The 25,042-nt window shown below is 38.9% G+C and overlaps 1 protein-coding gene across 10 annotated transcripts in view; it reads right to left on the bottom strand.

Moving 5' to 3' along the window:
* Positions 1-920: 920 nt before the first annotated feature.
* The window catches only part of Stxbp6 (syntaxin binding protein 6), a 234,629-nt gene continuing 210,507 nt past the window's right edge, over positions 921-25,042 (bottom strand). For all 10 annotated transcript variants that reach the window (XM_074068246.1, XM_074068247.1, XM_074068249.1 and 7 more), the window contains 2 exons: positions 8,021-8,178; positions 921-2,881 (listed from right to left, as the gene is read on the bottom strand). In XM_074068246.1, the coding sequence (XP_073924347.1) occupies positions 2,858-2,881; positions 8,021-8,178 (182 nt within the window). In that variant the 3' untranslated portion in view covers positions 921-2,857. The remainder of the gene's footprint in view (positions 2,882-8,020; positions 8,179-25,042) is intronic.

The following is a 25,042-nucleotide window of genomic DNA, read 5'->3' as shown; positions in this document are numbered from 1 at the left end:
ACCTATCTTTAATATCCCTTATTTAGGGTATTCTGTAAATATTTTTACATAAACGCACACCCTTTGTTAGCCACAATAGTATTATGACAGATTTCATTATAATTTTAAGTCTAACATATAATCTTAATTTTTTTCAGAGCTTTAAAAAAGTTAACTACTGACCTTGTTTACAAATACATTCTTTAAAATGAAACGTTAACCTGAATAACTGCATACTTGCTGTACACAGATATCTAATAATACTAGTGAGTACTACAGCTACATTCCAGGAAGAAGTAGTAACACTGGAAAGTTTCTTTTCTTTATGCATTGTCAGTATAATTTCAGTAGTCATTCACAGAAATACAGTATCCCCCAGATTCAGAAATGAAGCAAATTATATGTGTTTAGTAAGCTCAACTAAATGAGTTGGTCCCAAATGATGACAGCAACATTTTCTAGGTCAGATTGTATTGACCAGTATTGCAGCACATTCTACAAAAGGACAGCAAGGAGCTGTGCACATGTTATCAGGGGCTGTTCTGCAAGAGGCCGGATGGTAGAGGAGTAGCAGGAATTGCTGCTGTGACCTCTGTGTTTGGCAAAGGCCAAGTAGGACTTGACAGAGGTCAAGTGTGTGACCACGGCCTGGAAGCTGATCAATAGAGGAAGCTATTGGTCTTTCTTCTTATTCAGGCTATTTCCAATAGACTTAGGTCTAGAAGGATTAAACAGAGTAAGGAAAGAGGGAAAGATGTAGAATACTTACATTTATGAACAGTAACTATCAGAATTCTGCCAAGGAAGAATCTCAGATTTCACAGTATGCTTATGACCTCAGTGTCGGGTGCTTTAGAGGCAGCTTCTCAAACACTGATGTTAGATAGTTGGCAACCAATTTTATTCTTGAGTTTGGCCGATTGTCAAACTCAAGAGTTTTAGGTTTACTCTTTTAATTATTTATACCAAATATCTATCTCTGAAACCAGAATCCAATTTGGGAAGGTGGGTATGTATCTGTCTCTGTATGTGTGTGTGCATATGTGTCTCTTTTCTGACCTAAAGTATGCAAACAAAACCTGTCTTAAAACAAAACCTGGAGTAATATTTGAGGTTTTTCTTAGAAATTAGGTAGTTCAAATGGTACTAAATGGTATGTTCCTTGCTTCTTTAAAATTCTAAGACACTAAAAGAAAATTATAAAATATTATAGTAAACTTGTACAATTTACTAAATGAACTTTGCAGAGTTTTCTTCAACTGAATAATTTCTCTAAGAGGATTCAGAAATTTGTCTCAGGCAAATTCCATCTCTTTTTTTGATATGTACTGCCTATGATTTTTATCTTCCAATAGACAAACCTTTTCCCTCCCTGGGAAAGCTTCATCAGGAGAAGTTAAGCTATTTAAATCAACAGCAATAATTTCCAAGCACTCTTATGCTGCTATGTAAGAGGCTATCGTACATGTAGACTCAACTGGCTCAGTGGAAAGGAAAAACAGAAAGGGGTCCTGAAGACTCAGGCAGCTTGTGAATCAATGCCCTGCAGTAAGAGACTGACAGTGTGTCTGGGATCTCCAGCTTGCCTCCTACTTTCATGATGAAACAAGCACAGATTTTTTATGTTTAGCATTTAAACCTTCTAAGAAACAAAACTTCCAGACTCTAAACCCAGTATTATTTTGAACAAATACAATCAAAAGGTATGTGACCAACTCTATTCAATCTCACAGCAGTGCAAAGACTTTGTGGCCATGCTGTCTTATGTCACACCAGGCAAGTTGCAGTTGCTGTGAGATACAATTTGTCAAGAAGTACACGTTAAATTACATTAAATAAACAGACAACATTAACATCATTCAAACCTTCAAAAACCAGATATGAAGAAACTAAAGTTCCTTGCCAGAGGACATTATGAGAGGATCTTTAAAAAGGGCACAGCTTTGCAAAAAGAAAAGAGATTTAAAATGTAGCATCTTTTCAGGTTATAATTTACCTAGACCTTTATCTGGATAAATCAATTTTTGATAAAAATGTAAGCTCATTTCAATACCACCTACTATATTTGGTACAGTGACAAAAGAGAAAAATATCCGTGAAGACCCAGAGGTTTTTAAGTAGGATTTTCCTTAGATCTTACTCAAATTTTTATCCTTGATATGATAATCGCAAATAATCAGTCTGGAAAGAAGTAGCAGAAGTATTTAAGCTGCAGCTCAGAAAGAAGATTTCTACTTGTGATTCTGATTTGTTTTTTGAATGCTGGTGATGGTTCATGCAAAAGATTAATATGCAAAGAGCAAAATCTAAGGCTGCTATTTCCCCTGATAAATGCAACTGTTTTCCATAATACAGACTTATGTCTCAGGATACAGAATTTTAATTTTATTCTTCAAATTAAGAGTACTAGGAGAGTGAATGAAACCAATCACTGCTTGACTTTTATTTCCATCCAGGAATAATAATATCTGATGTCACCACATTAAAACTTCTCGTTTAATATCAGGGAGGAGAAAAAAATACATGTTTGCCAGTTTAGACTGAGCTCAATTTATCATTTGGTCCAAATGTTATATTCAAACTACAAAAAAATTTCTTAAAAATGCAAACACATTTGAACACACGCACGCACGCACACACAATGGAGAAAATTCAAACTGAAGCTGATGCTGTTACAGCATTTCTTAGCAAGATTATTAGGGAAATATATAAACACAACACCTTTTTCATTTATATTAACATCTGAGAATGAAGAACAAAAAATCCTCAATGTCCATATATTGGAAAGAAAGAAGCAAGTGGAGGTCCGGAATTCTTGTAAAAACTGCGGAACGAACTCTTCCATTCTCTTAAGAGGGTCACCAGGATAGGCAGTTTTTCAACATTTGTGCTTCATTGCAAGCTAAGGAGAGAAAGAGGAGAAAACTGAGACTCTCTCTTCCGCCCCTTCCCCACATTCACCATGAGAAGCTGATCACCATTCCTTATTCACAGTGGCACCTGGAAAATGTGCAGCCCTTTCCCAACTAGTTCACTGGACATTGTTACTCTTCCTGACATTAATTTTGTTGGTGTGTGTGCCCAGTGGGGGAGGAGGCTCTTTCATTGTTACTGAGGGGACAACTGAAGAAATCAATGCACGAGGAGAATAAGTAAAACAACCCGCCTGGAATGTAAATATTTGCTGATAACTCACGAAGTATAAAAAGTCAACTGCATGCATAAAGACAATCTGAAAGCATTTACTCCATATTCAGCTTGGACATTCAATCAAGCTGAAAGCTCTTGAAAATTAAATTGTGTTATTAACGAGGGACAAACAACAGGCCAAATCCAAACCTTGATCTACTACTTCCCTCTAGACGTCCTCTTGATATCCTCAGGTAAGAAGTTATAACTTGGGAGCTCCCACTAGGAAAAGCAGCATCAACAGTTCTGCATGTGGCAGAGAGGGGCTGTGTGGATCTAGCCCTGGTGCTGCAAAGTTAACCTATGTATGGGAAACCTCGGCTGAAAGAGCTCCTGGTACTTCTGTTTGGTGATACCAGTGTCCACAGACTGACTGTATTGATGCTGGCAGTCAGTCAAATATCAGGCAGAGTTTGTGAAGTTCTGAATATGCCCAGGATACCACACGGAGTGCTACAGGTATTTCGCCAAAAAGTGTAGAAGTGGTTAATAATGCCTGACCTCAAAAAGGTTATAACTCAGGATCCATGGTCAATATAATGACAGAGCTAGAGCTCTATGTCAGATCTGTCCCACCCCTCCGCCACACTGAGTCCCTTCACTAGAGGGCTTTCCCTTCTTGCTCTGCCTCCAGTTGCATACATTATTTAGCAATGAGGACCATCAAATGCACGCAGAGCTGTTAAGTGTGCATAAGGAATACCAGCCATAAATATTTGATCAGTGCTACTGTCCCCGTACTCAATGAGCTGTTAACTCTCCACCAACAGGCTTGAGCAGTTTACAGGATGTAGCTCAAGCCAGACCCCAGTTTCCATGGCAGTAACTTTGGAACAGAGCTAAGAGGAGCCCCTGGGCCACAGCCAGCTGCACTTTGCAGAAATACTACTGGATTGGACAGTTGTTACTTGAGGTATTGTTATGGGGTGAATGTTTGTATTCCCCCAACTTTCCATGTTGGTAACTAATGCTCAATGAGATGGTACTAGGAGGGGGGGTCTCTGGGAGGCCATTGTGTCAGAAGGTTGGAGTCCCCAGGAGTGGAATTAGTGCCCTTATCAAGAGAGCAGAGAGAGACCCTTTGTCCTTTATGCCATCAAAGGACACTCTGACAAGCTGCTGTCTGTGAATTAGGGGAACAGGCCCTCACCAGACATGGAATTATCCAGCACCATGATCTTAGACTTCCCAGTCCCCAAAACTGTGAGAAATAAATTTCTGTTGTTTATAAGCTACTCAGGTGATGGCATTTTGTTACAGTGGCCCCAATGTATTAAGACGGGTAGTTTTGCAGGAAGTGGTATCATTCTAGCTCTTAAAGACCCCTCAGGAATTAAGAGCTTTAGGATATGGGAGATAGGATGGCAGGGCAGGAAGAGTACTCGACTAAATAGGTCAGGATACCTGCTGCTATAACTTTGCTATATGACCTTGAGCTCTAAGGTCACAGTCATTCCATACCTTAGCTTCCTCATATGTCTATAAAAATGTCTCCAACTTAATGGATTAATTTAGTTGTTAGAGCTTCTGTAGGAGCTTAACATTTCCTTTTGCTCTGTTTTGTTTTCTTAATATTTCATAGAAAGCCTTCTCTTTCAATGCTATGCTTTCCACCTAGATAATTACAATAAAAATCATTACTGAAGCCAGGGAGATAGTGAGACCTGAGACTCTTTCCTTCTGGCCTAGGGACCCATGGGAAACAGTTGGCTATAGTACCAAGAGACAGCGCCATTCTCCCCTTCTTCCCCACAAACATGGGCTTGTTCAGGACAGGGCAGATCAATGTTCTTTTCTGTGAGCAATGGCAGCTGAGGATGCTTAGGTGTGGGTAATGCTCTTGCTCGCTGGCTCACCGCTCATGGCGGGCTGTCAAAGCAAATCACACACTGCAGCATTGTGCTTTTTGGGGCAGGGGAAAGTGAGCAGGACTGCTTCTGTGGTGGAGTTGTGCTTTCTTTATGGCTGGGACTGTGTCAAGCTCACAGCTTAGGAAGGAATCACACTTCCTCAAGCCAGCCTAACTGGAGCTGGAGATGAGGGGGTGATGGCGAGGAGGGAGAAGGATCATTTTCCATCTGCTCTGTTGGGGACAAGCACCCATATTGCTTGAGGGCAAGGGTTGTGCAAAAGTGACTCATTCGTTCTCATACCTGAGTCATTGCAGGGGTTCTGGGAAAAGTTAAAAGGCTCCTTTCTATTGCAATCTTGAAAGCTGTGCCATACTTTGCATCTGTGGTTGAGTGTCTTTGTTCAACCGGGAGCTCAGAGGAGCTGCCACCTGGAATTACTGTTCTCTGCTCAGGGCTCTACCAGGTGCATTGTCCTCCATTTGTAAACACAGCCCACTCTTCATGAGTCAACAAAGCCACGTGTGTCTGGGGGAGTGGAAGGCCTGGGTTCGATCTCTGAACTCTCCACTTACTAGCAGGCCTGGCTGGGGCTTGGCCAGTGAAACAAAATCTTCATGGTGAGCCTATACCAGAGGGCCAGACAAGAGGTCCTAGTCCCTGGGAAAGAGCCACCCCTTACCTAAAGAGGTCAATCTTCTCCTTAGGAAGACTGCCAGTGCTAGTGATTCATAAACACACATCCTAATTTTAGAAAACTGCAAGTCTGAATCTGCCACTGTCTCATACTCTCACACACTAACAGATTCTAGCTGTCCCTCCCCTCCCAAGAGAACATCTACCTGAGGGGAAACCAAGTCAAATGGAAAATGCCTCATCCCTCTGCTGCCTCATCTTTCCCTACTAAGAGCAGGAAACTGACTGTCACGATTCTCCTTCTGGTCAAAGCCACAGCTCCCTTTGCCTTTGGTGGCCTCATCAATTTCTGATCTGACAGGTCCTATTTCAGAGACTTCTCTCTGTTTAGAGAGTATTACCTCTCTAAACAGCAGGGGACTCTGCCACCCCATTTCTTCTTTGAGTTTGAAAAGCACAGCATCCTCATTTCTATTCCTTCTCTATCGCTGTGCTAAGGAACCTCAGTCATCAGTAACAATTGCAGTGCTCATTATATGACTGAATGGGGCAGGTTCAGCAGAAACTATTCTCATAGAGATAATTATAAATAATAATAATTCAGTTAATAATAAGTTTGCAATAGCTTCAAACTTATTTAATTCTTTCAACACCCTGGGAGACAGTTACTGTTATTAATTAGCTCTATGTTACTGATGAAGAAACAGGGGCTTAGGGAAATTAAGCACTTGCCTAAGGTTACCCAGATGGTAAATGACAGAGCTGGATTCAAACACAAGAGTACAAATACTATACTATATCATTTCCCAACTACACAGAAAACTTGGCCACAGTATCAGGGGGGAATGGTTGCCAGAGCTAAAAATTTAGGCCATCTTGGGTGTTTGTCCAACTCCCACTGAGAAGGACGGCTGCGTAGATGATGACATCCAGGTATTGTCTACTCTACCTTAGGAAGAATAATTTCACAGCTTCCTCTGTAACCTGGTTCATGATTTAATCATTAATCCAAACTCTTGTTTTAGCAGAATTTTATCAGTGCACTACTGATCGCTCTATTCTCTGTGGGAAGGCATGAAAGATAACTGCCCCTTCCTAGACTTGAGGACAGTTAAAAAAGTTATTCCCTTTAGTCTGTACATGTACAGTTTACATGTACCCCTAGATTTAAATCATTTAAGTTGCTATTGTTATAAATGAAGCTGGGGCTGGAATTCTAGCATTTCCATCTCATCATTACCGCTACACAAAGTCTAGAGAAGGGAAAGAGGGGACTAGAAAAACCTGTAACTCAGACTCCACTCTCTCTACAACAGTGGCAGCAGTCTGAAGCCCTGGCCTTCAGCAGGGCTGTCTGCATTTTCAGACAGATCCTGCCAATTCTCCTCCAGGGAACTGCACATGGGCCCCATAGGCAGTGGTTCAAAGACCATGTCTGTGCAAAGGGGATGGAGGAAGGAAGGCAGGACTCATCCACCTGAGTGTGAGGCCTGGGAGAGGCCACTGCAGATCAGCTGGGGATATTCTTCTTGCTGCTTTTTTGGGTTGTCCGTTCTCGTTTCCTTGGCAGGAGTAGGGTATTTTGTTGAAGCAAATTTTTCCCCCCAAAGGTCATCTGAAAAGCGTATCTGAAGGTCGAGATCATGAATCTGACAGACCAATAGAGTCATCCAGAAGTTGTTTCTGCAAACCTAAATTCAAATCACTAGCCAAAGCAGAAACTGCCCTTTTGATCTGAAGCAAAGGACAGTAATAAATCCTATCAGCTGACCAACCAGGCTCCTTTCTCCTTCAGTTTATGGCTGCCAATAAATACTCCCCCTTTCCTTTCTGAAAGGCATAGTTCTCAGCTAGAGTATGAACGTGCCTGGTGTGTGCCTAATCACACAGGAAGCCCATTCTCTGGATTCAGAGGCAGGAAGGAATCCTCCTGGCAACTTGGAGTACCAGTCTGCGACACCTACTCTGGCTCAGAGGAAACTTTAGATCTGAGGCTAGAGCATGCTTTGCACTTGGTGAAGAGACAGAGACACAGAATTCCAGATACAGGGCAGGGAACAGAAAGGTGGAAAGGAAGTCTGAGCGGCCCAAACTCTACCACAGATTCTTTTAAGCCTTGGCCCAAGTGCTGAGATCTGATCTCTTTTCTCTCTCATCCCATGCTCTGAAACGTGAGCCCTGACCTTCCGCAAAGAAACTCAAGATTGGTCTGGTAAATAGCAGCATATGGGAATTGTCAAGAGGAAATCAAAAGCTGCTTGATTTTGTATCTCCCACCATCGGAAACTCACTGAAATAAAAGTTTCTTGGCACTACAGGTCCCTAACAACCAGAGCATCTAAGACCCCTGCCCTCTGCTGGCCCACCTTGTGCGCAGTTTCTGCAAACTGCTGGGCACTGTTCTTCATGTCTTCTGTCTTCTCCTCGGCTCGGCCTAACCGTTCCCCACGTTCATTCAAGGCCTGGCTCGCCTTCTGTACTGCACTGGTCACACTATCAGCAGCTGAATGGAGGATGCTGTTTCCTAGAAAAAGGAGAACAAGGGTATCAAGAGCTGGCTTAGCACGGATCCAAGTGACCAGACCCCATGCTATGGAAAGGCCTTCAGCATCTAGGAAAAGACTGTATTTCTTCTGATTCTGTCTGACTGACTTATAGGAAGAATACTCATAGCCAGGCTGCAGGACCTACACAAATCCTGGGTGCTTCTCTCCACACTCATCCATTTGCCAGCATTATTCCTGGGGAGGCTCAGAAAGATAGGTACCATTTGGATGTAAGATTTGGCTTGCAAAGGTAAATGGGAATTCTGACAAGTTCACAGAATTAGGCAAGGTCACTGAGATATATGTGGATCTTATATGCATTTCCTTTTAACCTGCAGTTTAGGTGAATAATAACAGGACTACAGGGGCTACAGGGTTTTTCTAGATATAATATGCTATTGTTTTCAATATTTCACATTCATTTTATTCCTTTATCCAGCACATAAACAACCCTCACTGAATATATGGCTTCTAAGAGCTATGAATCAGCCATGAAGTTCAAAGTAGATGTGTTGGCTCCCAACCTTGAATCCTGGGCCATGGCTCAGATGGTTGGGCTCCACTACATGAAATACGTAGCCTCAGTAGTGCATGGACTCAATAGGTAGAAAGCTATTACAGAAACCAGCCCTAGCAGAAACAGCACTCCCAAATTCAGGAGTGATGATACCACAGAAAGTTGGAAACCATCACCTCTCAAAATGTCATGTGATCTTGAAGCCTGTTTGCCACACCTGGGCAGTAAAACTTAATGGTGAAGAATGTGTGGGTGCATAACCCACTGAGAGCTAGCAAATTGTAAAATGACAAACAAGGGAAGTTTATAGCTGTATTTCGTTAATATTGAGTAGAAGATGTTTCATGGCATTTTATGTAATAGCTTTTATGTCTTTGAATAAGTTTTATTACGTTATTTAACTTTGTACCTTGGATGGATACATCTAGCCACAGATGGCTTTTAATAGAAATGTAATTTTCCCTGGTCTCAGATGTAAAGGCTTCCTAATTTCTCCTCTGTGGGAACAGTCTGTAGTTTGTGGGAAAGGATCTCAAACAAACAAACAAAGTGCCTGGTCCAGACAAAGCACTTAGGAAACTGTTTCCTACTTTTCTTCTTTAGGAGATTTCAAGAGCTTCAATTATCCACTAAAGAAAGGAGAAAGAGTTTAACTTAGTATTACCAGTTTCAGTTAGTGCCACATGAACCAAGATTTAAAGGACAAAACTCAGCACAAATGAGTAGGGAACAGGGGCGATGGAGCGCCCCTAGTGGTGGGGCACTAGGGTTGGAAGGGAAGGTCTGGAACTACAGAACATGTTTAGGAAGATAAATCTTGGTCCCCCTGTGCTACCACATCATAATCAGGACTATGAGGGTAACCTACCATCACCACCTAACATTTACAAAGGATTCTGCAATCACAAAGCACTCTCACAAATACTACCTCTCTTGATTGTCTAAAAGTTCTACTAAGAAGATCAAGATTGGAGAGGTGAAGAGACTTGCACAGGATCATATTCCTAGGGAAGGCACATCACTACTATGGGACCCTGGTTTTCCAGTGACTTTTCCTTATTCTGTATCCTGTTTGCAGATATGGTGTTGCAATCACTATGATAGAATTTTGGGCAGACTAGCACAGACAGCTTATGACAGGTCATTTCCCAGGGTAATGCCTGACCATTTCTGTCCTCAAAGTATTTCTCTTGGTAAATTATTGCCCACGCCACATTGTAGGTCAAGTGATGTGAAGAAGGAAGAGGTCAATAAAATGGGACAGAAAGATGGATAAGAGACTGGAAGGTACAGTCCATATACCTACAACTTCAGCTACAAAGGGACTGGGAAAAGATAGGTAGAGAATCTACAAGTTCATGGCTAGGCATGGTTGGATTAAAGCAAAGGAATTTTAGAATAGCTGCCATAAAACTACAAAGGTATCTAACCAAGGCCATCAGAATGGACCATTAAGTCTAAAAGTTATATATATATGTGTTTCTAAAATGAGTTTGCTATGTATAAACTATACCACTTTCTTATCATGATTTCTTTGAAATTAGTCTTGCACATGATGACTGTCAGGTAACATCACAACCAATTTTATGTGATACTGCATAACCAGCAGTTGTTAGAAAAAAGAGAACCAAATGACATAACTAAAAGGGAACAAACACTGCCTTCACTATTCAAAGATGACCTTGCTTATTACTATCAGTTATTTCCGATGCAAGAATGGATTTGAACAAATCTGGTTCTCTCAGTTGAAATGTCCTTTCCCACTTTCAATTTTACCTACATATGGGGTCCAGTGAAGTCCCATCACCTTTATCAAGTTCCAGGTCAATTCTATTCTTTCCTTCCCCTCAACTCTTTAAATGCTATCTATGTTCTTAGTGCTTAAGTTCAATCATGGGCAACACTTCTCCTATTACTTCTCCACCTGAAGATGCAATGGCTTCCAGCTGAATCATAAATTCTCTGAGGGCTCAATTTTACTCCATTGACCATTCCCTAAGTTTTTAATCTTTCTTCTCTTTTGACTTAGAGTTTCTGTTCACTTGACTTTCTTCTCTCTGGATCCTTGGCTGATACTATAGTTCCAGGGTTCTGTCCTTTTCCTTCTTCAGACTCTCCCTGGACCAATCTTATTCACCTCATGGCTTCAGTGACAAAGTATCTTTCACAAGGTTGTGCTGATGAGCTCATATCCACGTTTTCCTGCTGGATAATTCCAACAAAGTGACCTAAAGTCACCTCAAATTCACTATGTTTGAACCAGACACACTTTCTTTTTATACCCACTTTTCCTTTGGGAAGAGAAAACCTCAACATCTGCCCAGCTCCTTCATCCAGCTGCAAAACTGGGAGGTGAGTTTACATTCTCCCCTCCATTCTAGTCTTTATAACTACAGGTTGCTTCCTATATGGCTCACTACACTGTGCCTTCTTCACCATCCTCATGGTCTCACACATATGCACAAACTTCACCCACATCTCTGATAATTGCTAGAAATGAAATTACTGGTTCAAAGGACATGAACTGCATTGAGGCTTTTAGTGTATATTGAAAATTGTTCTCTGAAAGATTTATTCAACATCCAAAACTATTCATGAACTGCATACTATTGACCAGGCATTGTTATACTGCCACAATTGGCAGAATGACTTTGAGAGAGTGATTTAATTCACTGGGTCTTGAGTTTCCTCACTTGTAAAATGAGGGTCATGACATTCATCTCACATGACTTCTACGGTGATGGAGATGAAGATGAAGAGGTATAGAAAGTGCCAGTAGATGCTCAATGGTCTGTCTCTTTGCCTGTCTTAAGACCACATCTACTCTCTAGAGAACCCTGGAAAAACAGAACAATCCCACCCAAATCTACTGCATGTCTCCCTCTCTCTTTTCTCCTATCATGGGACTAAGTGCTAAGTATCACAGAAGATACTTCTTAGATATCTTTGCATGTAGCACAGTGAGTTGCTCAGAGAAGAAGCTGAACACATATTAAATCAAGGCATGCTTTGTAAATAGGACACCTTACTCAAAAGTTGGGGCCTATCATATTATGCTGAGTTAAATCTGGAAATAAAGCAGTCTCCTGAGGAAGAGAGAACAGTAATTCTCTCTAAATAGATAGGAAGCCTATTACTACCCAAATTTATTCAAGCAGTCTGAGAAGAGGCTGTCAACCACAGCAAATGAAGTCAGCTGCCTTTTGAATGATGGTCTCTGGAGAGAATAACAGACCAGGCTTGCTTCACCGATACTGTCTTCACATTGCTACCACTCAATGTGTGCTTTAAAATATATATCCTGACATCTTTTATGTTAAGTGACTCAGAAATGTTTATTGAGTGAGAAACTTGAAATACAGTTATAGCATTATATTCACTATTAGAAAACATAATGAAAAGGATTTTCTTTTAATGCATAAAAGAAATGAGGGAAAAAGAGCAAAGTATATTGAAGTATACTGACAGGTGACATTAGAAGAGAAAGAAAAGGACAGATTTCTAGAAGCAAAAAATAATACACCAAAAACTCAAACATCAGAATATGTGAGTCTGATCATTCTAGACTTCAGGCTCTATGTTGGTAATTAAATTTTTTAATTTTACAACTGGTAAAGAGGCAATTTAAACAGAATTTTCAGCAGCAACCTCCTATACAAAACACATCTACAGATATTTAAATGTAAATATCTTATCCTGTTTGGGATACAAGGTAGGTAGAAAATCACCTAAAATAATTGGTTGATAAATATATACCCTTTTATACCCAGTGCTGAGTAAACATGCTCATTTGGGAATACTTTTTTGAAAACAGAAATTTCTTAATAGTTTTGGTTGGACTACTTCTATTCCATAATCAACCTACCCGCTTAGAATAATCACATAATAATCATCCTTCACTTGCCCAAACTAACTAACTTAGAGGAAAACCAATTTGAAATCTGTGAAAACACACACACACACACACACGCACACACACACACACACGCACACACACACACACGTAAATGGATTTGGGTTCTAAAAAACTCACAAAAATTGGCAGGGAGATCTATTACATTAAATCTGTTAATTGACTAAGACTATTCATGCCCAAAATGTTCAATAGTAATTTTCTCTTTGAGTAGATTAAATAGGCTGTATTCTACTTTCATCTATATTAATTTCCTTGGCAAAACCACTTCCATGGGTAGCACATAAAGTACAGTTAAGTCTGGCTCAGTACTAGTAACATTCAAATTACTTTTACTGGACTTTTTTTTTGTGGTACTGGGGTTTGAACACAGGGTCTTGCGTTTGCCAGGCAGGTGCTCTATAACTTGAGTAACTTGCCAGCCAGGTTTTTTTTGTGTTGGGTACTTTCGAGATAGGGTCTCTTGAACCATTTACCTGGGTTGGCTTTGAACTGTGATCCTCCTGGTCTCTGCCTCCCAAGTAGCTAGGAGTTATTGGCTCTGGCTTTCCTGGACTTTTAATATGTGGGATTCACCCAAGAATTTTCCTCTTTCCTTTTTCTACTTCCAGTCTGTGACATTTCATTGCTCAGTGCTTCTACTACTAGAGGACATATTAGCAAAACAGTTACCTGGAAACCTGATTCCTTGTCAGCTCTGTCTCTTTTCAGTTTTAAAGCCCCTACCTACTCTGCTTCATGTGATAAAAGGTCCCTATCCCTGCCCATCAGCTGCAGGGTAGTCACGGCACATCAAAGCACATTCAGCTTAGTACTGTGACTTCACTAAACATTTTCTAAATGAGTAACATTTAAATAATAGTGATGACACAAGTTTTACTTGTACAAAGTGATTAAGTGCAAATATCTACCTAGTGAAATAAGCTGGCTCTTAATTCATAGACTACATTAATTATCTAAGATTGATACAAGATTAAGAGCAATACCTAGCTCTTTCTACTTCATACTGACAATCAATATTAAGTCACACCTCTGCATTTTAATGTTAGGCAACCTCTAGTATTCTGTTTTAAGATGAAGATGCTTTCAAAAGGTTAAATTTCATTTGTACTTTTGTGGTAAGGACAAATCAGATAAATTCCTCTAAAAGTCATGGCTACACCAAGCCTTTCCAAAAAGAAGAGTTGTTAACCCATATGGGGCACAGACACAGTGTGAACTGATCACAAAAGAGCTCCCATTCATGAATATTTACTAGGTAGCAGGTGCTAATGGTAAGGTGTTGCCTTCCTCAAAGGAAGACATTCTTACCCTTATTTTATATTTAGGGAAATTCGTGCTTAGGGAGGAAGCTTACCCAAGATCACCTTGGTATTAACTGTCTTAACAGTTATGCCAGCATTTCCCAAAGTGGCTCTGTGGTTTAAAAAATGCTACGAGAAAAACTCAATTCTATGTCAAAATGACTTTTTGAATATGATCTAGCCTGGCTCTTTATTGCAAAAGTTTGTTTTAACAAGCTAACGTAAGCTGTGAATGTAAGGAGATAGAGGTGGGAGTAGGAAAGGTATGGTATGCGGTTCCCCAAACACATTTACTCACAGGACCCTCTTGCATAGACCATCTTAGTAGAGGAATTCTGCAGAATTTGTGTTGGGAAATGCTACAATAAACTATGCTGGCTCCTAAGTTAAAGGAGAAAAAAAATAAATCGAGGCTGTGCTCATCAATTTAGTAGTAGATAGACAAGTCATGTAGTTACATTAAAAAGCCTTGCTTTATAGAGGCAGTGGAACACATATCACACGTTGAATGGTGGTTCTAGAATTATCTTTTGTGTCAAATTGGTGGACAGTTTCAGGGACCATAAGTTTGCTTACTGCTTGGAGCTGGATGACAAAGAAAAATGGACTCAGTGTGCAGGGATAGTTTGTAAGCTTATGAACTCCAAAGCCTAATTGAAGGCTTGAAGTGATCTGTTGTTGGAGTTACCAAAGGAGGAATAAGCCAGTCTATCAGGTGAAAATGTCTTCTGCTGAAGAGCAGGGAAGGTAATTTAGTGGAACCTTACTCACTCAGGGAAGGTAATTTAGTGGAACCTTACTTACTCAGGGAAAAGCAATGCCCCCTCCCTGTAGACCATGATGAGTTCATACTCTCAGTTCACTGTTCCTATATTTTCAATAACAAGGGTCAAACATTTAGAATTTTATTCATGCCTCTTTTAATACTCAAACTCAGGATATGCAGAAAAATTCATCAATAGCTTTAGTATTCATTTAACCTTGGTTCTTTTGAATATGCTCTTATAAGAAGGTTAAATCTTCATTCTGTTTTGTTCAGAAAATGTCCGATTCTCAGAATAATGGCTGAAGTGCAGTTTCAAAGAGGGAACCCTTGTCTGGAGGTTAAAAATCTAGAGTGGCTCTAAATTTGGTAAGATGAATTTTGTTTCCTGTCTCTTTGGTTATGTAGGGTGACAAACCAGTCATGAGCTGGAGGCTTCTGCCTTTATTACACTTGTAAGCTAGTGGGTTTTACTTTAGGAACTATAATTTCAAGTCTTGATATACACAATTTGAAAACCCTCTATATAATGCTATAATCTAAAAATGAGTTCTGTTCAAATGTGGAGTCAGCTACTTTGCTAGCTGTGCTTCAGTTTCCTCAGTTGACATGAGGTTTGTCTGTTTCCTACCATACAAAGTTGGGTTGTGGTGAATACCTGAGGTAATGTACAAGGGAGGTACTTAGAACAGTGTCTGTCATACAACATTAGCCATGACTAAAGATGTGAACTTAGTTACCTAGCAGTTTTTCTGCTAAGCTTTCTACTTCAGCTTGCCTTGTCCCCCTACTTTCATTACCAGGAACATTCATGAAAGTGTAGCCTCCTCCTACTGTTACCTCTCATACTTACCCAGTATTTTCAACTCTCAGTGGTGTGCTTCCTCCATCCCCTACTAAGAATGCTCTCTCAAACTCACCAGTGACCTGGCCACTGGACCACAAGCTCACTGACTACTCCTTTTGAAGGCTGTTCTGCCCCTTGCCTTCTAGAATGCACTATTTCTGGATTCTTCCCATCACTTTGATTATTCCCTTCATTATTTTTCTGGTTATGGATATGAGGTCAGAAGGTCTGGGCTTGCATCTGGCTCTGCCAAATACCAGCTATGAGGCCTCAGGCAAGTCGCTTGCTCTAAGTCTATTGTTTCTCAGAAGCACAATGTAATAAAAACAGTACTTATTTTCCATAAGGTCTATTGTGAGAATTAAATGAAATATATACTTAGCATAGTGTTAGTAATGTAGTATGAGCTCAATACACTGTGTCATTAGTAAGATTCATTCAGCACACATACTGCAGAACATATATACGCCAGACACTATCTGTGCACTTGTGTGCTTCAGGAAGTGTAGTTTAGTACTGGCCCAGTTTTTCTCTCTTCACTCTCTATCTGTCCTGCTCTTCAATGTGTCCACCCTGTCTCCCATTCTCAATTTACCTTTGACTCTAACCTTTCCCTTCCATCATACCCTACATCCAAATATTCAGGCGTTCAGGGCATTCAGTTTCAGCAAGGGCACTTTCCCCTCTGGTTTATTTTTAGTCAGTATGGTACTTTAGATTCTGTCCTGATCTTTCTGAACAACCTCAGTAGCCTGGATGAATTCCCTGCTCTACTGGTCTCTAGGTTCTCCATTACCTCATTCTTCTTCCACACTACTGACTGGATATTGTCACCTTCTTCTCTCAATGGTTTGCTGTATTGCCATGGAGGACACAACCAACCACAGAGGGTCTTCCTTGACTTAGTTTTAGGCTATTCAACCCTCCACAGCTTCTCAACCTTCATCTACTGCCTTGTTGTTTCTGAAAAATTTTAGAAAAATCTTTAAAAGTTTTATGTTTCTTACCATAAAAAGGGTAGAATATAAACAAAAATTGAAAAACCAATGTGAATAAAAAGTTTAATAAGGAATACTGGGTCCATCTGTCCTTATGGGCGTTGCTTCAGCAATAGCACTTTTTTTTTTTTTGGCATTAGTTAGTACTCAGATGAAAATCTAGCACTTAGATTTTGGTGTTTAGCAGTATTTTATGCTAGAAGAAAGCAAAATAGTGTATTTAATGCAATAGAGCAGGAAAAACTCAGATAGGCCCGAAATCCCTTATTATTGCCATATAGCAAGAGTACTGCTAAAGATTGAAGGGATAGTACTAAAAGAAAAAAATGAGTCAGTTTAAAGTACAAAGCTGTGACATTTAGAGAGTCAACAGTAATAAAACTTGTAAGAATAGTAAGTAATTTTACATGTAATATTGTAGAAACAATAACTTCTGAATGATGAATGAGGAGTTAATATCTAAAATAATGTTTACTTATTTATTTTATTTTATTTTATTTTTTTGGTGGTACTGGGGTTTGAACTCAGGGCCTTGCACTTGCCAGGTGATCACTCTACCATTTAAGCCACACCTCCAGCCCTAAAATAATGTTTAAATACAAAACAAAATGATAGTAATTGAATGCTTAACATATTTTATTGGTTTAAATTAGCAAAGAATATTAAAATATTTGGTTATTCCATTTCTCTTAGGTATTTACCTATATATAAAGATGTTTCTTTATTTCTAGCTGTGTGAATAGCAATGGGTAAGTGCAGCCAAAGAACTTCAGAAAAAGTAGAAACTGCACAGAAAGGGCTGCTGAGCACTGATGGCCAACCTGGCAACTAACAGTAAGAGTTAGTTACTTACTTCCATAGATATGTGATGTGCACATACATATTTGGCTATTTAGAATAGACTGCATCTCGTAGAGGAAGAAACATCTAGATAGCTTAAGAGTCATGACATTACAATACTAATAAGGCACCTGTATGCTTCCATTGATGCTAACATACCAGACCCATGTGTGATAATGACGCAGTGGAGGATTACATAGTGCTGGCCAAGCAAAAGCAAAAGGTGGACTGTTCTGGGTGAAAACCCGGAAAGCTGAAAACACTGAATGCCTGTGACCAGTGCGGGCCTCAGTGCTGCTACCCCTGTAAAACAGTGAGTTCAGTTATGAAAAGGGACCTGGCGAGAGAGACATCCAGGGGTCAAGTTTGAACCACCTTAGGAGAATCATCCAGACCTAGGGTCCCCTCCTGAAACAACTATTTGACAACCCGGTTCTTTTAGACTCAGGAAATAAGAAAGTAAACGCTTTGATTACATTGGAAAGACCTGTGAAGAAATTACGACATAATGCCAACATAAATGAAACCTGTCATGTTACTTTGTAATAGGTTTAACAATAATATTCCTTTACGTATTGTAATTGTTAATTTTGCATGTTCAATCTGTTGAAAGTGTCTAAAGTACTCAAAATAATCTGTTCTATTAAATTGTGATTGCAGCTTAAGTTGTGTAATGATCCAAGTTTCATAAACAATGCTTAAAAGTTTAAGAAAATTTTGATTTTCCAAGTTGTTTTGTAGAAATATTTAAATAGAGCATGAAATAAGTGAAAATAAAAGTACTCCTCTCCACACACATATTTCCATCATTTTTGAAAGAATACAGTCAACATTCTTATGCATACCATCTTTTTTACTGCCTCTAAGATTTTGTACACTCTGTCTAATATATATGTATATGTATGTGTGTGTGTGTGTGTGTGTGTGTGTGTGTTATGTGTGTAGAAGCTTGGTGCAGTAGCTCACTTCTGTAATCCCAGCTACTTGGGAGGTGAAGGTTGGGAGAATTGCAGCCTGAGGCTGGCGTGGACAAAAACCAAACACACCCCTACACCTCCACCCCCACTGGCAAACAAGACACTATCTGGCTCAAGTAATACAGTGCCTGCCTAGCAAGCACGAGAGCCTAAGTTCAAACCCCAGTAATGCCCTTCCCCATATATATAAAGAGAGGTATGCACTCATAGGTTGCAATTAGAAAATAAATTATTAAGACACAGTAAAATTTGCCAGGTAGTTAAACAATTAACAACTTTAAAAACTGCTAGGCAGATAACAAGCAATTAAAAATTACTAGAAGTTAAGCAGGTGCCTGTGGCTCACTCCTGTAATCCTAGCTACTCAGGAGGCAGAGATCAGGAGGATCGAAGTTCAAAGCCAGCCCTGGCAAATAGTTTGTGAGACCCTATCTCAAAAAACCCTTCACAGAAAAGGGCTGGTGGAGTGGCTCAAGGTGAAGATCCTGAGTTCAAACCCCAGTAAAGCAAAAAAAAAAAAAAAAAAAAGAATTACCAGTAGCTAGCAAACAGTTTGCTGGGCTGGTGTATTCAAGGGAAGGGTACTGATTTAGGGTCAGTTGGGAAGACCTTTCTGGAAAGGGAATGTGGAAGCTATGATGTGCAAGAGGTAAGTGGGGCAAAAGTCCATATGCAAAGGCGTGAAAGAGGAAAAACCTATGTGTTCTAAGAATGTGAGGATTCACTTGGCTGCAGAAGAGACTAGACAGCTAAAACAGGAGCTAGACTATAGAGGGGCTTATTGATAGCTCTTAAGTGCAAATGGAAGCCCTGCAGGGTTTAACAATAGGGGTGACCTGGAGTGAGATCATTTTGAAATTATTACTCTGCCTACAGTCTGAAAAAAGAGCAAGAGAGGAAACAGAAAGTACAGTTGAGAAGCTGCTGCAGTAATTCAGGTAAGAGATAATGGTGGCCTGTATGAGGATGATGTCAGTAGAGACGAGATAACTGGAAAGATTTAAGAAATATGTTGATGGACTGAATATGTGAAATAAGGGAAAAGGAAGAATAGCATAAATCCCAGGACTGTGTCTTAAGAAACTGGATAGAGAGTGGTGCAACTTATAAGATTAAAAAAAGCTGTCAGGAAAAGAAACTTCCTTGGAGGGTACACAGATATGAGCATCAAGATTTCACTTTTGGTTATGTTACATTTAGGTTGCCTATGAGATAACCAAGTGGAGTGAATTAAGCACACATTGCTGTATGAAGCTTTGTGGGGAAGTAGGGCAGAGAAAATACGTGTAAGCCATCAGCATAAGGAAAGGATGGGAATTGATAAGGTGGGCTAGAGATCAACACCAAAAGAAGACAGGGAAGGAGTTCACAAATCCTTGCTTTAAGAATTTGAACATTTAGAGCAAGATGGAGGTAAAAACACCTGTTAAGGGAATGGAGAAGAGAGATTCTCAGAAACAGAATCATGGACCAAGGCAGAAGTTAAGGCAGAATGATGCATCAAACAGGCAGCTACAGGAGTGCAGAGACAATCTGGGGACTGGAGGCAGCCTTTCCCACAAATGGTGCTAAATGGTGCTTTTTCATATGCAGAATGAAGCTGGACCCCTAATTACAAATTTAAGTCAAAATAGTTGAAGGAGTTAAACATAAGAGCTAAATTAGAAAACTGGGAAGGAAACATAGGCATAAATCTTTATGACCTTATTTTAGGCAGGGGTTTCTTAGACACGACACCAAAAGTTCAAGCAACAAGAGAAAAACAGGCAAACTGGGCTTCATGAAAATTTAAACAGAGGTTGTGCTTCCCCTTCCATGCATCCTTAGCACTTTATTCATACCTTTCGGAGAACTTCAATCCGGTAAGCACACACATGGATATCAGTTTAAGATTCCAGTAAATGACAATACCTAGCTTTAATTTCATAATCCTAAAGTCCCAGGGAGAAGAAAAGCAGACACTTCAAGGAAAAGTATATGCATACCATCAGGGAAGCTTTCAATTTCTAAATGCTTCTCTGTCTAACAGAAATGGCGATGTGGTTAGTATCAAACCATGCATGAGAAACCTTTTAACTTGAAGGAAAAGTGCAACAATGGACTTCCACAGAAGAAAAGATAACACTGATGCTAAACGTCAGGAGAAATATGCAGAGTATAACATGAACATCTTCTATTATGGTCACCAAGGTCACTTTGCTACTGGAGTAGGTCATTATTGCTGTAGTTACATCCTATTATTTAGAAGACACTAGTGAGAATCAAGTCAGTCAGCAGTTTTGACCTAATTCCTTTATGTGGTGCAACTGGAAATTTCAAAGGTTGGGTCAATTACACTTCAGACACTGTCATCAAAGGCAAGTGAATTAGGCACAGTTCCTTGAACCACAGCATCTCTTTCTTTCTCTTCCCCATGCTGGCACTCACATGAATTTGAGACAATCACTTACATTTGTATTTTAATTTGTTGAATTTGAAATTGAGAATCACACCTCAAAGACAGATTGGGCATATCATGATAAATAAGTGGCCATTTTAACAAATGTCTAGTCTAATTTCTGTCCATGCTATAGTTGTAGGTGACATTTTTATTATCTGTCTGGTATCACATTTAACAATTTTCAAATTGATATGCAATCTTTATGCATTTCATGATTATTCATTAGTAATTCTATGGCCTTAATGTATTTTGTTTGGTTACTAATGAATTCATGTGACATGTTTTACTTCTTAAGGAGGACACTCTGAAAACTCATGTCAACTGGCCATTAAAATCCACTGCAATTATCAGCAATGGAATCAAATTACTATCAATTAACACAGAGGAATTAACATACACTGCACTATTTTTAAACATTTCAATTCATATCAACAAGATAAAACTTGAAGGAAGGAGTACCCAACCAATTATGGACCTGGATGCCTGTGATCAAAGTTACCATTCCCATTTGTACCATTATTGTTAGATACTATGATTTGCTAAGTGCCCATGATGTGCCATGAACTAGTTTTCATGCTTTGCATTCATTGTTCTTTAATCCTAATGGCTATTCTTTAAGAGAGATACCATTATTCTGCTCTTAAAACTGAAATCCTGGAACACCTATAATTATACTGTGGTCAGTGATAAAATCTTGATTTTGGTTGACTTCAATACCCTATTCTTTTTTTGTACTACAGTTTGTGAAAGGCACAGCTTGTGAGGTGGGAGTCTAAGTGCCAAGAATGGATTTTCACTTATCCCTACTTCATGATGTTATAGTAATACCTTTTTCATCAGCTTGGGACCCAAGTTACAACTCTCCTAGGAACTTGGTTCTGACTCCCTGAGGCTGCGTGAGGTGTCCTGTTTATGCTCCCACAGCATCTTTGGATTTCTGTAATGGAGAATTTAACAAAATGTACTGAAACTATTGGCTTATTTATTTGTGTATCTCATCTTGATCATGGCACTCAGCTTTCACTTTCTGACCTCTCCATGCACAATGACCATTATTAGCTGTTCAATAGATTCTTGTCGAATTTGTGGTAAATTAACAAAGAATGGAAGACATTATGGCTTCATAAAGATTTGAAAAGGTTAGTGTTTATGCTTAAATCCCATTTTTATTGGTCTTCATCTTGGATAATGCTATTCTAATTATTACACCAAAATGTTCAGTTTCTGGACATGCTGAAATAAAACTGTAGTTCGATAGCAATTTTCTAAATTGTTTGGTTTATTCTGTCAAAGATATTATCATGTGAAAAATATATCAAGATATTTGATGAACATCAAAATTATTTACAATAGAAATAGTACTGTTTCCAAAATTGTTGATTCTGGTAGGAAAAAGATGACACAAAAAGCAAGTGGAAACCAAAGCCAGTTTTGCTTCTTCCTGTATTTATTACATTTAGAAAATGAAGGAAGGCATGTTTTCACACCTCTTCTGTTTAAATACCACACTTTAAAAAAGATTAAGTAGCAAAAACTCAATTTAGAAGAATGAATTCCTAGTGTATTCCATCCCTAGCCAACAAAAGTTAAAATGTTAAACAGAATCACATCTAAAAGATAAAGATGTCTTCTAAGTTAAATATATTGCATGTTTTATGCGCTGAATTATGTAAGGAGCATCGTAAGTCATTTACAACCCTTGTGGGAAGAATCCTTGTGTATTGAGGAATGAATGATCCTCATGTCTTTAAGGTACGTAACCTAGGTAACACAGACACTAATGCTCCTTGGAATTTACAAGTGTGTGGGACCAGAAGGAGTAATGATGTGTTCTGGGCTGGTGGGAGAAGAATGAGGGGAAGGAAAATGACTTGTGATCAGGCAGCTATTGCAAATATTCCGGGAAAAGGGCTAAAATTATAATAGCAACGATGGGAATGAAAAAGCAGAGTTTTAAGAGACACTGACAGAGAAAGGCGTGCTAAAGACAACTTATTGGCAGATAGCAGATATGAGTTCCTAAAGGGAGAAAAGTAGAGTCTTCCTATAAGATCAAGTTCATTCTACCTGATTTGAAACTCAGAATTTAAAAAAGTGCCTCTCAAGTTTTCTTCCACAATAGATATGAAGAGTTTTGACAGAAATAATCTTAGGTGTTCACAAAATTGTGTTTTGTTTTTCTTATTCTTGAATATATATTTTAGACTTCCTTGCTGTGAGATGGGTAATCTGGCCAGTGGTTTGTAAGCAGAAGCAGTGAGTGTTATTTCTGGGCTGAGCTGATCAGATGCCCAGATGGCCTCCAGCTCTCTCGTCCCCTGCGGAATTTGACTCTGGAAGACATGTGTTGAGGTGGAATTTTGAGATACAGTCAAACGATCCCAGAGTCACAACTTCATTGCTCTAAAGAAGCAAAGAAGACATATTTGGAGTGAGAAATAATGTTTAATTTTTTAAGCCACTGAGATTGTAAGGTCTGTTATTACAGCATAATTGAGTGTTCTTGTGATCAATAAAAGGGATGATGCTCATAAATTCATCATCTTTTGGGCATAGCACTCATATTTAGAAGACCCTCTTCAAAATGTTTTATTTAGCTAAAACAAATCAAGTCAATATTATTTTTATGTATGGGAATGGGAGGAGTAGAACTGATAAAATGCATCTTATAAGGATATAAAGAATAAATTAGCAAATTAAAGACCTTTAAAATATTTTAGAATAAAAAATTAGCAGATTATCTAGTTTTCAAAAAACTGTATTTTATTTTGCGAATGAGTTTCCCTCCTTAATTCAAGGACAAAATTGTAAGTGCTACCAGAAAGCAGCATGAATAAACCCAATTTTATGGTTTAAAATATGAAAGCCTATACTTTACAGATTAATATATTAATATAAATTTGCCATTTTCTGCTTTGGACTTGTAACAGTATCCACAGTGCCATTTTCTCTCTTGTACAGTGCAAATGCAGACACAATTACCTACTTCCTTTCTTATTAAAAATCTATCTATGGGCAAACTTAAGAATAATATGGCAATAAGGTAAATACTAAGGCACACAAGTGTGACTGTACACCATGTCAACGTGACTATTAGGGGGACAAGAAACAATGGCAGGGAGAGGGAGGTGGGAACTGTCACTCCACTCTTTCTGTAGCCACTCAAGAAAGCTGGCAGCAAGTCTCTTATGTATCAAATCATACACTTCGGTACTATAATGATGTTTAATAAGGTGACTGGAAATGTGCCTTTAACACTGACACTACCAAACCCTGAACAGAAAGGGTTTTTATACGATAAAATACTTAGTTTGTACTCAAGACCTAGTTAAATACTAAAGATAAATAGCATTTGAAAATTTACAACTCAGAAGTGAAAAGCAGTAACAGGTCAAAAGGGTAGTTATCAATTGTAGACTCAATTTTCCTTTGTGAGTTCTTATAATAGGGAGAAAGCAGAGTAGAAGGATGCATAAAAGTTAACAAAAGAAAAAGGAAGGTGAATGGAAAAAGACATTCTTTTTCTTAATTCTTTAAATCTTTAGGAAAAAAAATCTTGCTTCAAGTAAAATCTTCCATGAGTCTAATTAAGCATTTGTGGCTACAGGATAAGAGCTATAATTAAAGCCTTACCTTATATGGCTTACTAACTTGCAGATGCAAGCTGAATGTTTTAACGTACCATCATACTGGCACTAGTTTGACAAAATGTAGTAATCATTTCCCTTTGTGGACTAAAAGACATCAAGAACATGCATATTTTAATTCATATGTTAGCTGATCCAGACACAATTATTAGAGGTTACAGGGCATATATGGCACTGCATTCCTTTTTCTCATCCCTTTTTAGCTAATTGAATGCTTTACTTATTTTGAATAAATGTAACTTAACACAAATGATCCAAAACAAGGGGTGGAAACAGCAGGGAAGATGAAGGAAAATAGGACAAATTCCTAGGATCTGTAAAACAGGAAGTAAGAGATAGCATAGATAAATGGGACCTCATAAAACTAAAAAGCTTCTGTTCATCAAAAGAAATGGTCTCTAAACTGAAGAGAACACCCACAGAGTGGGAGAAAATATTTGCCAATTATACATCAGACAAAGGACTGATAACCAGAATATACAGGGAACTTAAAAAACTAAATTCTCCCAAAACTAATGAACCAATAAAGAAATGGGCATGTGAACTAAACAGAACTTTCTCAAAAGAAGAAATTCAAATGGCCAGAAAACACATGA

This window comes from Castor canadensis, chromosome 3 (genome assembly GCF_047511655.1).
Source record: "Castor canadensis chromosome 3, mCasCan1.hap1v2, whole genome shotgun sequence".
NCBI lineage: Eukaryota > Metazoa > Chordata > Mammalia > Rodentia > Castoridae > Castor > Castor canadensis.
Note: the sequence above shows the minus strand (reverse complement) of the source record. Positions and strands in the feature narration are given on the sequence as shown.